We start from the raw sequence: 16,125 nt of genomic DNA, 5'->3' as shown, positions 1-16,125 counted from the left end.
TAGGAACCGAGCTACATTCTCCACTATGTCTTTCTTCATTCTCCTCCACCAATAGTGCTGTCTCAAATGTTTATACATCTTTGCGGCACCCAGATGAATGGAGTATCACGAACTGTGAGCCACCTGAAGGATCAACTCATGCAACCCATCCACATTGGGCACACATAATCGGCCCTGCATCCGCAACACACCGGCATATCTGATAGAAACCTCTTTGGCATCGCCGTGCTATATCATGTCCTTAAGGACAAAAAATAGGGGTCGTCATAGTGACGCTCTCTGATGCGATCATATAAAGAAGACCAAGAAATCATGCAAGCAAGAACTCGACTGAGCTTCAAAACATCCAATCTAACAAACTGGTTGGCCAAGGCCTGAACATCCATGGCTAGTGGCCTCTCTACTGCCAGTAGATGTGCTAAACTACCTAAGCTCTCTGCCTTTCTACTCAAGGCATCGGCCACCACATTGGCCTTCCCGGAATGATATAGAATAATGATATCATAGTCTTTAAGCAACTCCAACGATCTCTACTGTCGTAGGTTAAGAACTTTCTATTTGAACAGATGTTGTAGACTATGATGGTCGGTAAAGACCACACAAGGGACACCGTACAAATAATGCCGCCAGATCTTCAGTGCATGCACAATAGCTATCAATTCCAAGTCGTAGACCGAATAATTCTTCTCATGAGTCTTTAGCTACCGTGATGCATAGGCAATTACCCTACCGTCTTGCATCAACACCGCACCAAGGCCAACACATAACACATCACAGTACACAGTGTAAGGCCTTGAACCCGTAGGCAACACCAACAATGGGGCTGTAGTCAAAGCAGTCTTGAGCTTTTGAAAGCTTTCCTCACACTCCTCGGGCCATTTGAAAGGAGCACCCTTCTGGGTCAATCTGGTCATAGGTACAACAATAAATGAGAAACCTTCTATGAAATGGCGATAATACCAGGCCAAACTAAGGAAACTAAGAATCTCAGTAGCTAAAGACTGTCTAGGCCAACTTTGCACTGCTTCAATCTTCTTCGGATCTACCTTGATCCCCTCACTCGATACTACATGACCCAAAAATGCCACCGAATCAAGCCAGAATTCACACATTGAGAAATTTACATACAACTTCTTCTCTCTCAAGGTCTGGAGCATGATCCTTATGTGCTACTCATGATCGTCTCGGCTGCAGGAGTACACCAAGATGTCATCAATAAAAACAATGATGAATGAATCAAGATATGGCTGGATTTACACTATTCATCAGGTGCATAAATGTTGTTGGGGAGTTGGTCAGCTCAAATGACATCACAAGGAACTCGTAGTGACCATACCGAGTCCAAAAGACAGTCTTCAGAATATTCGGATCACGAATCTTTAGCTAATAATAACCTGACCGCAAATCAATATTTGAGAACACTCTGGCACCCTCTATCTGATTAAATAAGCCATCAATGCGGGGTAACAGATACTTGTTCTTCATTGTAATCTTGTTCAACTGCCGATAATCAATACACATGCACATAGAACCATCCTTCTTCTTCACAAACAAGACTGGAGCACACCACAACGACACACTAGGCTGAATGAAACCCTTATCAAGCAACTTTTGCAATTGCTTCTTTAACCCCTGCAACTTCGCTAGGGTCATACAATATAATGGAATAGAAATGGGCTGAGTGCCCGGCAATAAGTCAACACCAAAATTGATATCCCTATTGGACTGCATGCCCAAAAGATCTGCTGCAAATACATATGGGAAGTATCTCACTACTGAAACTAACTCAATTGTAGGAGTATCAGCACTGGCATCTCTCAGAAAGGCTAGATAAGCATCACACCCCTTCTCAACCATCCAATGAGCCTTTAGAAATGACACAACCCTGCTAGGAACATAATCCAATACACCCCTCAACTATAACCGTGGCAACCCTGGCATAGCCAATGTCATAGTCTTGGCATGACAATCCAGAATAACATGATAGGGCGACAACTGGTCCATGCCCAAGATGACATCAAAGTCTATTATACAAAGTAACAATAGATCAACTCTGGTCTCAAAACCACCAATAACAACTAAACGCGACCGATACACACACTCCACAATAATAGAATCTCCCACATGCGTGGACACATAAACATGAAAACTCAAAGAATCAAGAGATATCTCCAAATACAGAGCAAAGTAAGATGACACATATGAATAAGTGGATCCCGAATCAAGTAAAACTGATGCACCTCTATGGCAAATTGGAACCACACCTGTAATGACTGCGTCTGAAGCGGCAGCCTCCATAATACCTGGAAAAGCATGGAATCTTGCCTGGCCTCCCCTTCTAGGGAGGCCTTTACCCACCCGTCCCCCACCCTTAGCTGGCTGTGCGGGTGGAGCGGCACTAAGGGTAGCAACCATGGCTTGAGAAGTCTATGGACCTGACTGAATTCAAGGAGCCTGAGTAGTCTATGGAGGTACACCCCTCCAGAGTCTAGGGCAGTCTCTAAACATGTGACGGATATTACCACACTCAAAACAAGCTCTCGGTGGGTGTGGCTGCTGGGACTGGCTTGGTCCTGGTCGGCAGTACTGACCGCTGAAGGCATCCCGTGCAAGAGGTGCACTAGAAAGTGGCTGAGCAAAGTGTGCAACCCGAGACCTCGAAATAAGCGGAGCACCACTAGAAGCTGGAAGTGCTGAGTGAACTAGACGGCTCATAGAGCCTCTGCCATGATGGGCTGTATCAGTAGCGTGACCACCACTAAACCCTCTAGTACCTAGAGGCCCTTGGCCTCCCCTGTCCTCTCTCTTATGGCCCCGCATACACTCCAACCTCCGTGCTATATCTACCACTTGTTGATATGGGGTATAGGTCTTCAACTCTCTAGCTATGCTGAATCTAATACCATAGTTGAGCCCCTCGCTAAATCGACGGACTCGCTCTTTGACTATAGAAACCAAGGCAGGTGCATGTCTGGAAAAACCATTTAATAGGATAGCATACTCGGACACTGTCATAGTACCTTGGTGAAGCTTCTCAAACTTTGCATGCCATGCATCCCTAAGGGTATGAGGAATGAACTCTCTCATGAATAACTCTAAAAACTGAGTCTATGTAAGTGAAGCTATATCGGCTGGGCTACCCTCATCATAAACTCGACACCACTGATACGCTGCTCCTAACAGCTGGAATGTAGTAAAAGCAACTCCGCTTGTCTCCACAATACCTATGGTGCAGACAATACGGTGGCACTCCTCTAGAAAACCATGTGCATCCGCTGAAGCTAAACTACTGTAAGTAGGAGGGTGATACTTCTTGAACCTCTCAAGTCTAAGCTCCTCCTCCTTAGATACTACTGCCATAACTGCGGGCTGAACTGGAATAATAGTCTGTACTAGTATGACCTCTAGGACCTAATCAACATGGACCTGCTGCTTTGGAGTACGGGCCGCAGGAGTCTAAGTTCCTCCCCCAGCCTGAGATGTGGCATGTGCAAGTGGAATAAACCCCGCCTGAGCTAAGGTACTGATCCTGCTCAAGAAATATGCGAGGGTCTCCTAAAGTGCAGGGTTAGCAACAGGTGCCTCGGGTGCCTACCCCCTAACTGGAGCTATTAGAGGCTCCTTTGTCGCAGTTCGGGCAGGTGCTCTTGCTCCACAACATGGCCCTCCTTGACCTTTGCACTAGACCCGGCCTCTCGCGGCTCTAGCGGGGGCACAGGTGTCTGATCGTCGGATCCAACAGTGCGTGTCCTCACAATCTATGAGAGAATAGAAAGTCAAAGATTCAGTTTTCGAAGTCAACCAATTCGCACGATAAGGAATCAAAGAAGTAAAATTTTCCTAACAGTTCCGTAGCCTCTCAAAGATGAGTACAGACGTCTTTCTACCCATCCGTAAGACTCTACAAAACCTGCTTATGACTCGTAACACCTATGAACCTAGAGCTCTGATACCAACTTGTCACAACCCCAATTACCCACCGTAGGATATCGTGATGGTACCTAGTCTCTATGACTAGGTAAGCCTAACATTTAATAATAATTTGACAGAAATAATTAACAAAATACTAAATCAAGCATGATAAACTGATCTAATCTTCTCAAATAGAATCTCAAAAACACACTTCCCAAAACCGCTGGAACTGAGTCATAAGCTTTACAGAGTAAACTAGAATGTCTACTACATCACCGTCTGAAAGAAAATACAACAGGAATTAAAGATAAGGGAAGGTGACTCTGAGGCTTGCAGACGGCGAGCAGGTATACCTTGAAGTCTCCGTAAAGAAGCTAACTATCGATCACTAACTTCCGGCACGAGTAGACGTACCTGAATCTGCACAAAAAGATGTGCAGAAGTGTAGTATGAGTACACCACAATGGTACCCAGTAAGTATCAAGCCTAACCTCGGTAGAGTAGTGATGAGGCTAGGTCAAGACACCTAATAGGATATAAATAAACAACATGAAAACATAATAATGATAAATAATGGAAGGCGGAGATATAACTGATACGAAACAAATTAATAACATGAACTAATACCGGAATATTAAGCATGGAAATAACATAAAGGAATCAATTAAAGAGAACAACAATGAACATATGCAGACAATAACTGATAGAACAAGGAAGAACAAAACAACAAGAAGTGTTCCCACCAAGAACTCTTACAACATGAGATAAATAACAAGAATCACAACGAGGTACCACGTCGTATTCACATTTCACAATTTCAATCTCAATTTTCCCTTATACCGCCGTGTGAGCCTTACATTTAAATAATTTTGAAAAATATTTTTCCAAAATAGCTACACACACTTTAGCCCACCTTATGACGTCGTGTGGCTTCATGTATTTTCCTTACAAACAACATGCACATAAGTCCTACCTTATGCCACCGTATGTACATTAACCCCTATCCTTATACCGCCGCATGCGCGTCAATATTACATCACAATAACAACTCGTACAACAAGTGCCCATATGCCACAACTTGTCAATAATCAACAATATTAATGTTTCAACAACAATAGCCCATAGCTCAACCACAATGGGTACAAAAATATCACCAAAAGCAGTGAATGTAAATTTTTCAACAAGAAGGATAGCTCAACAATAAACAACTTTGCCTCAATGTGATAACAACTTTCACAACTTCAACACAATTAACTCAAAATAAGCAAGATAATGTATAACCACGATATTAAATAAGAATAACTCACAATGGAAGATATAACGTATAATAGTGAGTTCCAATGATGGTAATCAACAATGAAAGAGATAACATGTACAATGACTTCAAAAAGTGATAATCAACAATGAAAGAGATAACATGTACAATGACTTCAAATAGTGATAATAACCAATGAAAGAGATAACATGTAACAATAAAAGAGGCAAAAAGTTCAACTAAAGCATGAGAGCCATTTATCAAGTAGGATGTAGAACTAGCATTAAAAAAGTCATTTAAGGCATGCAAGGATAGACTAACACAAGTAAGAATAGATTGACTGTGAAAATTTAGAACATGATATGACAATTCAATTAAAAATTGGGAAGAGTCTAAGTAGCCTAAACCGGTCAATTACCATATACAACCCGTGTACCCACTCCTCACCTTGCGTATACAGCTTTCACATAGCACAAATTACACAATCAATCCCAAATCCTAATGAGTAGTTCCCCTACACAAAGTTAGGCAAGATACTTACCTCAACTAAGCTAATTCAACCCTCGGAAATAGCTTTTCCCCTAAAATCCGCCTCCATGCGGCTCCAATCTAACCAAAATCGACCTAATATCATCAAACAATACAAGGGAAATCAATTACAATAGATAAGGCTAAGATCTTTACACTTTTCCCAAAAAGTCAACAAATGTCAACCCGGGGCTCGCCCGGTCAAAACCCGGGTCCAATGGTAGATTCTCACTACCCATAACCCCACGAGTTCATATATGTGATTAGTTTCAAATCCGAGTCCAAATTGACTCTCAAAACTCAAATTCTTATTTTTCAAAAACTTGACAAAGTTTCACAAATTTTCAGTTTGATTCACATGATTTTGATATTAAAATCTAAGATATATTGATGGAATATAGTTGGAAATAGATTATAATCACTTACCCAAAGTTTGTAGATGAAAATCCCCTCTCCAAATCGCCTCCTACCAAGTCTAGGGGTTCTAAAATGAGAGTATAAGAGATGAAATCCCGACTTTCAGCCCTTTTGATCAGCTGCAGACTTCGCAATTGTGAACCATCGCATTTGCGAAGAAATCATCGCAAACTACATAAGACATGACTTACAATGCTTTAAAAGATGAGTTAAAGTCTATGTAATTATTATCAAAAGTGCCATATTTCTACGGCACATCAACACCCCCAACTTAGACTCCTGCTTGCTCTCAAGCAACTAAAAAGTCACCCTACTAATTACCAATCTACTTCAGACCGATAACAATATAACAATGACTATGGATGGTGCTAACTGTTAGCTATAAAGCATGTAACTTCTTTTATTTTCCCTTCAACAATGACAAAGATCGTTTAAATGTTCAAATAATAAGTTTGTGAGTTTTGAGCCTCAAAAGCAATGACAGAATGCTACTAATAGCTAGATATGCACTTGCATCGTACTTCGAAAATCCTAACTTTTGCTAACTCTTGCAATTCATGCATTCTCACAGCAAAGAAAATCACCAACTCAACAAATACAAATATGTACATGGGATACAATCAAACACTCATGCATTTAGAAAGAAAGCTAAGTGCTACAAGTATCAGTCTATATGCTTGCCCTTATTTTAACGCATCGCTAACTCAGGAATAATTGGTTGTAAATCAAAAAGGACTTTTTACGAGTTGTAGTGCAGGCTTTGGGATGGGTTGGATGAATATTTGGGAATATAATGACTATACCCTGCTTGAACGATACACAAATTCTTTCACGAATAGCACACATTGCCCTTGTTGATATCTAGTATATACTATCAAACCACCTTGTAGTTCATGATCACTCCCTAGTTTCTTGCCTTACCACATTCTCTCACCATTTCATTTTTTCGAAAGAGTGAGTATTACATGGTTTGAGGTAATGTAAAGCTTTTTGTTAAAGGTACGTTGGCTCTTGACTTAGCCGCTCGCTTCACAAGACACAACCTCAAAATATTAGCTTTTACACATAATACATTCCTCTACTGTTTCCTAATTTGCACCAACACCCCCAACTTAGGCTTAAAGCCTCATTCATAACTTTCAAGGAGGGATGGGTTCAAAAGAAGGAGTAATTTCACAAAAGGGGTAACGATTTGTAATGTGGTAGCCAAAGGAAAGTTTAAAGGCTCAATGAGGGACAACTAGGGTAATAAATGCACAAGAGAGGTCAATTTGGCGAAAAATTAGTTAGCAATCAGAATGAATTTTAAACAACCAACCATCAACATAAGATTTGCATTGAGAAATCAATCGGGCAAGTTCTAGACATTACAAGTTGAGCACATACATTATTTACACAAATTCTCACCACTCAAGATGCATGAACTACTTGAATCGGCATAATTTCAGCCATCAAATGAATACAAGGAAATTCAAAGCTTCATCACATGATAATTTGAGATTCTATGTAAGCACAACGTTAAAGAACGAGCCTCGATTTTCATAAAAGTGACTATTTATTCACAAAATTTGAAGGGTATAATTTTTTCCATAAAAACTTACCACATGCTTTCATGCTACGGCCATGGTTCTACTATTACACCCTTGGAAAAGAACCCGACAAAGAAACATCAAAGGGAATTCATTACTATATACAAATCTACACTATCAAGACTAAAATTTATATACACATTGCAAGAGTCATCTTTCTACCCCACCCCAAACATTGAAGCATGCATTGTCCCAAATGCATTGAAAAAGTAAAAGCAAGGTTTAGGGGCTTCTTGGGGTGCACTAGGGGCTTGGATGGGTTGGACTATCTGATGTGGCTGTGGGGCCGCGAGCTGACACAAGGGAGGCAGTGGGTGGATCCTCTGACTCGACAGTGGTGTCTGGGGCAAAAGTAGGAGGCTCCACTAGTTGCGGAGCTGGGTCCTGGACCTGGAAGCTGATGGCCTCACTCGATGATGGTTGTGTGGTCGTGGTGGTAGCCATGTAAACCATATCCGCAAGGGAATGTGCGATAGTGTAAGGCCTCGTAAAATTTTACAAAAAAAAAATAATGTTTCATGATGCTGAATTAATGTGTTTCTGCGGTCCATTATGCGACCGCAGAATCACTCTGCGGACCGCATAATGGCCACAGAGTGAGGCAGGAGGGGAAATCTTGGATGCCATTCCGCATTCAACTATGCAACCGCATAATTGTTCTGCGGTTCATTATGCGATCGCAGAATAAGTCTGCGGGCCGCATAGTGATCGCAAACCCAGGCAGATTTTTGGCCAGCTTTGGACACCAATTATGCGGTCGATATGTGGTCCACATAACGATTATGCGATCGCAAACCTTGTTCCGGAGCTTCATTTTTGAGTTTTTAAATCCCGACCCTACTTCGTTAAATACATTCTTTGGGCCATTTTTGAGCAAAAATCTGACATTTTAGAATGAGAGAGAGTGCCCTAGAGTGAGAAGGTGTTCCTCAATAATTGTTCTTCAATTATTGCTCGAAATTTGAAAGATTAAGAAGGGAAACTCACTAGGTCTTCATCCTAGAGGTAAGATTCTACACCCTAACCCTCAATTTCGAATTTTGTCTAGAAATGGGTAATTAGCAAGATAAATTTTGGGCATGAGAGTTGTTTATTTTACATGCATGTGTTATCAAAGGGTGTAGGAAGATTGTTTAGCTAAAAATGGTAAAGATTGGGTTGTGGGATGATGGAATCCTCCATAAAAGGACCTTAAAACCTTAATGCACACCTAGTGTTTGATAAAATGTTCAAATGAGCTAGAACCATGAGCATCTTCCTAATTTTGGCTAAATTTATTATATTTCTAAAATAGATTAAAGTTGCTAAGAATTCCGAAACATTTTAGAGTTTAAGGAAGCTCCATTGAGGTATGTTGGCTAAACTCTTCTTTAAGAATTGGAACCCCAATATCCTTGTAAGTTCCAAGATATTTATTACAAGTTGAGTATTCCGAATAAGTTTTGTGACAAAGATATATGTTCAATTCATGTTTCAAGTGCTCTTATCATATTGTATTATAGTGAGGAGGAAGAGCCGCTTTGTGTAGGTATTGATATCATTGATGCATTTCCACCCGCACATATATTGGGGCGCGTCAGCAGGGCCGCTTTGTGTGAAAAGGGGTATTGTGTTTACACCTTTACCCGTATACATTGGGATGAGGCGGCAGGGCCATTTTTTGTGGGAATAGTTACAGAGGATTCATCTTAAATTCTATAAATGTTAATGACAGCTCTCGATAAGCTTGCTTTGGTTTAAACGGTTAACTACGTTATTCTATTGTCGCACTGGTTCATCATATTTATATTGTATTTTCGAATTCCTTAATTGGTGTTTGGTTTTCATACTAGTACTATTCGACATGCACTAACGCCCCTTTTACCGAGGGTGCTACATCTTTAATGGATGCAGGTGGTTCCACAGTAGAGGATATTGACCAGTGATAGTGGTGCTCATTATTCCCAGCAGACTTGGTGAGCCCCATCTCATTCCGGGGTTGTGCATCTTTTATTTCGTATGTGTTATCGTATTTTGAGTATCTGGAGCCTTATTGTCGGCACTATCATTGTACTCTTTGGTATTTAAAGGCTCCGTAGACATAGTGTGGGATGTGTATTGCTATTGGGAAAGACAAACTATGTTATGTTGTGGTTGTATTACTTGTTCTATTTAAGACATTAAAAATGATGGAACTATTGGTAATGAATTGGTATTGTAGACATGAACACCTTTTTGTCTAATTTATGAAAATATGTATTATCTCCATTCATGGATGAGTTGGGTAGAAGGAAATCTAATAGGCTTGCTCTGTCGGGTTCACTCGGTTGAGCACCGATCGCGCTTCCCGATTTTGGGGCATGACAAACTTGGTATCAGATCCTAAGGTTTTAAAGTGTCCTAGGATGTCTCGGAGCCGTGTCTAGTAGAGTCCTTATATCGGTATGTTGTCGACCACATATATAAGTAGGATGCTACATGGGCATTTAGGAATAATACCCTTCTTTCATGTTCTTGATCGTGCAATAAAGCTGGTTGTAAGATTGTTCCTCCTTTAACTCATGCGTTGCTCTAATTTTAAGTACATAGCACTTCAGAAGAAGGCAAGAACGGGCCAAAGAGCCAATGTCACCCCCCCAGGAGTGGCAGTTGATCCTATAATTGATGATGCGGGTGAGCACCCGAGGGGTGAGGATATTCCCCCAGTTACCACACTGCTTGATTCTACCACAGAAGGTGCAACGGTTCCTCCAACTGATATTCCAATTCCACCTCCAACTCAAGCTTCCGATTCTGGTGTGTCTGATGTTGATATTAGGGGAGCCATACAAATGTTGACACAGATAGTGGCTTCTCAGGCCCAGAGATCGAGTGTTGGGCCTACTTCTTCCAGTCATCCAGGGGAATTTGCTAGTTCCAGGGCGAACAAGTTTCTTCAGTTACATCCTCCAGTGTTTACGGGTACTGATCCCGAATAAGAACCCACAAGATTTCATTCATTAGATGCATAAGACTCTTCGGATTATGCATGCTACAGAGACGGAAGGAGTGGAGTTGGCCTCCTACCACCTGAAGGGGGTGGCCTATTCTTGGTTTGAGTTGTGGGAGGAATCCCGTGAGGAGGGAAGCCCTCCGGCAAGGTAGGGTGAGTTCATCGATGCCTTTATGAATCATTTCTTGCCTGCCAAAACTAAGGCAGCCCGTGCCGCTAAGTTTGAAAGCCTGAAGCAGGGTAGTATGAATGTGTGGGAGTATTATATGGAGTTTGCGCGCCTGTCCAAAAATGCTATTCACATGCTACCCACTATGGGGGTCTAGAGTGCGCCGTTTTGTACAGGGCCTTAGCCCCTTGGTTATTAATGAGGCCTCTACAGCTGCCTTGAATTCCGATATGAACTATGGTAAGATGGTGGCATTTGATCAAGCCACAGAGACCCGCAAATTGAATAATAGAATGGAGCGTCAGGGTAGCAGCAAGGCCCGGTCCGTGGGCAACTTTGGTGGTTCTTCTGGTGGTAGTGGTGGTAGGTCGGCATTCAGGGGAGTGTCATCAGGACCATCCCAATAATTCCCCCAGTCTTTGATGGGTGCACAGTCATCTGGACCCAGTCAGGGCAACTGGGGACCCCACCAGCAGGGTAATCCCCACAGAAGGTTTCAGCAGCAGAGGCTCCCATGACCTAAGTGTGGGAGGATGCACTTTGATGCCTGCTTTATGGACCTACCTATATGTTATGTGTGTGGTGTGAGGGGTCACATTCACAGGGATTGCTGCTCATCCCGCCGATACATGGGCAGAGGTGAGGCGCAACCAGCTAATTCTGTAGCTACTACATCCACAACACATCCAACTCAAGGCACCCAGCACCCACAGGGCGTGGTGCAGATAGGGGTGGTGCACAGAATTCGGGAGGACCCAGCAGATTTTATGCTATGTGGAGGCATCGAGAATCAGAGGCTTTTCCAGACATTGTCACATGTATATTGTCTATCCAATCCTATGATGTATATGCTCTTATTGATCCCAGTTCCACTTTGTCATATGTCACTCCTTATGTTACCATGGAATTTGGGATAGAATCGGAACAACTTCACGAGCCGTTCTCTGTATCTACTCCAGTTGGTGAGTCTATTTTGGCCGCGCGAGTTTATAGGGATTGTGTTGTCACGTTGCGTGGTCATGACATCGTGGCTGATCTTATTGAATTGAAAATGGTCGATTTTTAGGTGATAATGGGGATGGATTGGCTTTATTCATGTTTTCCCAAGCTTGATTGCCGAACTAGAACTGTTAGGTTCGAATTTCCAAATGATCCAATTATTGAGTGGAAGGGTGATGATGTAGTGCCGGAGGGTAGGTTTATTTCTTACTTTAAATCTACGAAAATGATCAACAAGAGGTGTATTTACCTTCGGTCCGGGTTACAGACACTGATGCTGAGGCACATACGCTTGAGTCTGTGCCTATTGTGAATGAATTTCCGGGAGTCTTTTCGAATGAACTCCCTGGGATCCCACCAGACAGGGAGATTGATTTTAGGATTCATGTGATGCCAGACACGCATCCTATATCTATTCCACCCTACAGAATGGCACCGACAGAATTGAAGGAGCTAAAGGAACAATTGAGAGATTTGTTAAAAAAGGGTTTTATCCGGCCAAGTGCGTCGCCTTGGGGCGCACCGGTCCTTTTTGTAAGGAAGAAAGATGGGTCACTGAGAAAGTGTATTGACTATCGGCAGCTTAACAAGTTCACGATCAAGAATAAGTACCCACTGCCAAGGATAGATGACTTGTTTGACCAATTGCAAGGTCCTAAGTACTTCTCCAAAATTGATTTATGATCCGGGCATCACCAATTGAAGATCAGGGAGAAGGATGTTCCGAAAAAAGCTTTTAGAACCCGGTATGGGCATTTTGAATTTCTGGTGATGTCTCTTGGGCTAACAAATGCCCCAGCAGCTTTCATGGATCTTATGAATCGGGTTTTCAAACCTTTCCTCGACTCCTTCGTGATAGTGTTTATTGACGATATTCTTGTTTATTCGCGGAGTCGGGAGGACCATGCTGATCATCTCAAGATATTTCTACAAACCCTATATCAGCACGAGTTATATGTAAAAATTTTGAAATGTGAATTCTAGCTTGAATCTGTTACATTCTTGGGCCATGTAGTCTCTAGTGAAGGAATTATGGTTGATCCTCAAAGGACTGTGGCTGTGAGGAATTGGCCGAGGCCTACAACTCCAACAGAGATTCGCAGTTTCTTAGGCTTAGCTGGGTATTACAGAAGATTCATGGAGGGGTTTTCTACCCTTGCAAGGAGTTTCCAGGAAATGAAAGCAAGATTGACTACGGCACTAGTGTTGACCTTACCAGAGGGTGCAAATGGATTTATGGTATATTGTGATGCTTCAAGAATTGGACTTGGGTGTGTATTAATGCAACATGGCAAGGTTATAGCTTATGCTTCTAGGCAACTCAAGAATCATGAAAAGAACTATCCAACACATGACTTAGAACTTGCGGCGGTGGTATTTGCATTGAAAATTTGGCGTCATTATTTATATGGGGACCATATTGATATATTCACGGACCATAAGAGCCTTCAATATATTTTCAAGCAGAAGGAATTGAATCTGAGGCAGAGGAGATGGTTTGAGTTACTCAAAGATTAAGACATCGATATCCTGTATCACCCAGGAAAGGCCAATGTTATGGCAGATGCTCTTAGCCGGAAATCTATAGGTAGTTTGGCTCACTTGGAGGCATATCAAAGGCCATTGGCCAAGGAAGTTCACTGATTGGCTAGTTTAGGAGTTCGTCTTGCGGACTCTAGTGAAGGAGGGGTGATTGTGCAAAATAGGGCTAAATCATCACTTGTTGTGGAAGTCAAGGAGAAGCAATACAACGATCCATTGTTGGCACAATTGAAAGAGGGGATTCATAAACATAAGACCATGGCCTTTTCTCTTGGAATGGGTGATGGTACACTAAGGTACCAAGGGCGTCTATGTGTTCCAAATGTAGATGATCTCCGGGAAAGAATTATGACTGAGGCTCACACTTCTAGGTATTCTGTGCACCCAGGTTCTACGAAAATGTATCATGACCTTATGGAAGTATATTGGTGGAATGACATGAAAAGGAATGTGGCGGACTTTGTGGCAAGGTGTTCGAATTGTCAGCAAGTGAAGGCCGAACATCAACGGCCTGGTGGGTTGGCACAAAATATAGAAATTCCAACATGAAAGTGGGAAATGATTAATATGGATTTTGTGGTAGGATTACCACGCACTCCTCGTAAGTTTGCCTCAATTTGGGTGATTGTGGATCGACTCACGAAATCAGCACACTTGTTGCCGGTTAAGGCTACCAACACAGCGGAACAGTATGCTCAGTTGTATATCCAGGAAATAGTCAGGCTGCATGGCACTCCAGTTTCTATCATTTCCGATCAAGGGACTCAGTTCACGGCGAATTTTTGGAAGAAATTTCAGCAAGGTCTGGGTACTCAAATGAATATTAGTACAGCCTTTCACCCGCAGACTGACGGGCAGGTAGAGTGGACTATTCAGACGCTTGAGGATATGTTGCATGCTTGTGTTATAGACTTCAAAGGTGGCTAGGATGACCATTTACCACTCATAGAATTTGCCTACAACAATAGCTATCATGCTAGCATTCATATGGCACCGTTCGAGGCTTTATATGGAAGGAGATGTCGATCTCCCTATGGGTGGTTCGAAATTGGGGAAGCAGAGTTGATAGGGCCAGACCTCGTGCATAAGGTTATGGAAAAAGTTAAGATCATTAAGGAGCAGCTGAAGACTATTCAGAGTCCTCAGAAGTCCTACTCAGATGTTTGTCGTAGGGATTTGGAGTTCAAAGAAGATGATTGGGTATTTTTGAAGCTTCCCCCATGAAGGGTGTAATGCAATTTGGTATGAAAGGGAAATTGAGTTCGAGGTATGTCAGACCATACAGAATCATTCAGAGGATCAGTCAGATGGCGCACAAGCTTGAGCTACCACCTAAGATGTTACTAGTGCACCCGTTGTTTCATGTATCTATGTTGAAGAAAGTAGTTGAAGACCCGACACTCATTATTTCGGTTGAGACCATTGAGGTTAATGAAGAACTGGGCAAGTCCGAAAGTTGAGGAATAAAGAAATTGCCTCTGTGAAAGTGTTATGGCGAAACCAGCAGGTTGAAGAGGCTACTTGGGAGGCCGAAGAAGAGATGAAAAAGAAGTATCCTTACTTGTTTGTATAAGCTATGTAACCTTTCTATAAAATTGTCACCTATGGATTCTTGTATCATTTGTTCAGTAATGTAAAGGTGCTTCTTTCTAAATATATTGTATGTGAGCCCATGGTTGGTGTTTTTATGAGTTATGTTATGTTATTGGATTATATATATATGTTTTGAGAGTATGTTTCTAGGGCTCTCTGACAGGTGGATAGTCCCAGTTACAGGGGAAACTTTGGCGAAACTTTTGGAAATTTAGGGAGTTAGTCAAATTTGGGGCTGCTAGTATGTGGTATGAAAACTAAGTTGCATAAGATGCTAATAACAGATTTTGACCCTCATTCAAGGACGAATGATCCTAAGTGGGGGAGAATGTAAGGCTCCGTAAAATTTTGCAAAAGAAAATAATGTTTCGTGATGCCGAATTGGTTTTACGTGTTGAGGAAAAATGCACTGAGGGATAAAGGAAAACATTTTGTAGAAAAATGCATTTCTACTGTCTATTATGCGACGCCAGAATCATGCTGCGGAACGCATAATGGCCGCATAGTGAGGCAGGAGAGGGGCAATCTTGGATTCTATTATGTGGTCGACTATACGACCGCATAACTATTCTGCGATTCATTATGCGACCGCAGAACATGTCTGTGGGCCGCATAGTGACCGCAGACCCAGGTAGATATTTGGCCAACTTTGGACACCAATTATGCGGCCGATATGCGGTCCGCATATCAATTATGCGATCGCAGACCTTATTTTGGAGCTTCATTTTTGGGTTTTTAAAACCCGACCCCACTTCGTTAAATACATGCTTTGGGCCATTTTTTAGCTAAAATCTGATATTTTAGAGTGAGAGAGAGTGCCCTAGAGTGAGAAGGTTAAGAAGGGAAACTCACTAGGTCTTCATCCTAGAGGTAAGATTCTACACCCTAACCCTCAATTTTGAATTTTGTTTATAAATGGGTAATTAGCTCTTGACTTAGCCAATCGCTTCACAAGACACAACCTCAAAAGATTAGCCTTTACACACAATAAATTCCTCTACTGTTTCTTAATTTGCACCAACACCCCCAACTTAGGCTTAAAGCCTCATACATAACTTTCAAGGAGGGATGGGTTCAGAAAAAGGAGTAATTTCACAAAAGGGGTAATGATTTGTAATGTGGTAGCCAAAGGAAAGTTTAAAAGCTCAAC

The 16,125-nt window shown here is 42.0% G+C and overlaps 2 protein-coding genes across 2 annotated transcripts; both read right to left on the bottom strand.

The window, feature by feature from the left end:
- Window positions 1-1,917: 1,917 nt before the first annotated feature.
- LOC138901480 (uncharacterized) lies at window positions 1,918-2,415 on the bottom strand. Its single transcript, XM_070189248.1, has one exon. The coding sequence runs from the start codon at window positions 2,413-2,415 to the stop codon at window positions 1,918-1,920; it is 498 nt and encodes a 165-aa protein (XP_070045349.1).
- Window positions 2,416-2,463: 48 nt separating this feature from the next.
- LOC138901479 (uncharacterized) lies at window positions 2,464-3,087 on the bottom strand. The gene has a single exon (XM_070189247.1). It carries the CDS (start codon window positions 3,085-3,087, stop codon window positions 2,464-2,466), a length of 624 nt encoding a protein of 207 aa, XP_070045348.1.
- Window positions 3,088-16,125: the final 13,038 nt, after the last annotated feature.

Source organism: Nicotiana tomentosiformis, chromosome 11, assembly GCF_000390325.3.
Source record: "Nicotiana tomentosiformis chromosome 11, ASM39032v3, whole genome shotgun sequence".
NCBI lineage: Eukaryota > Viridiplantae > Streptophyta > Magnoliopsida > Solanales > Solanaceae > Nicotiana > Nicotiana tomentosiformis.
The sequence above is the reverse complement of the archived record's forward strand: the minus strand, read 5'-3'. Positions and strand labels throughout refer to the sequence as shown.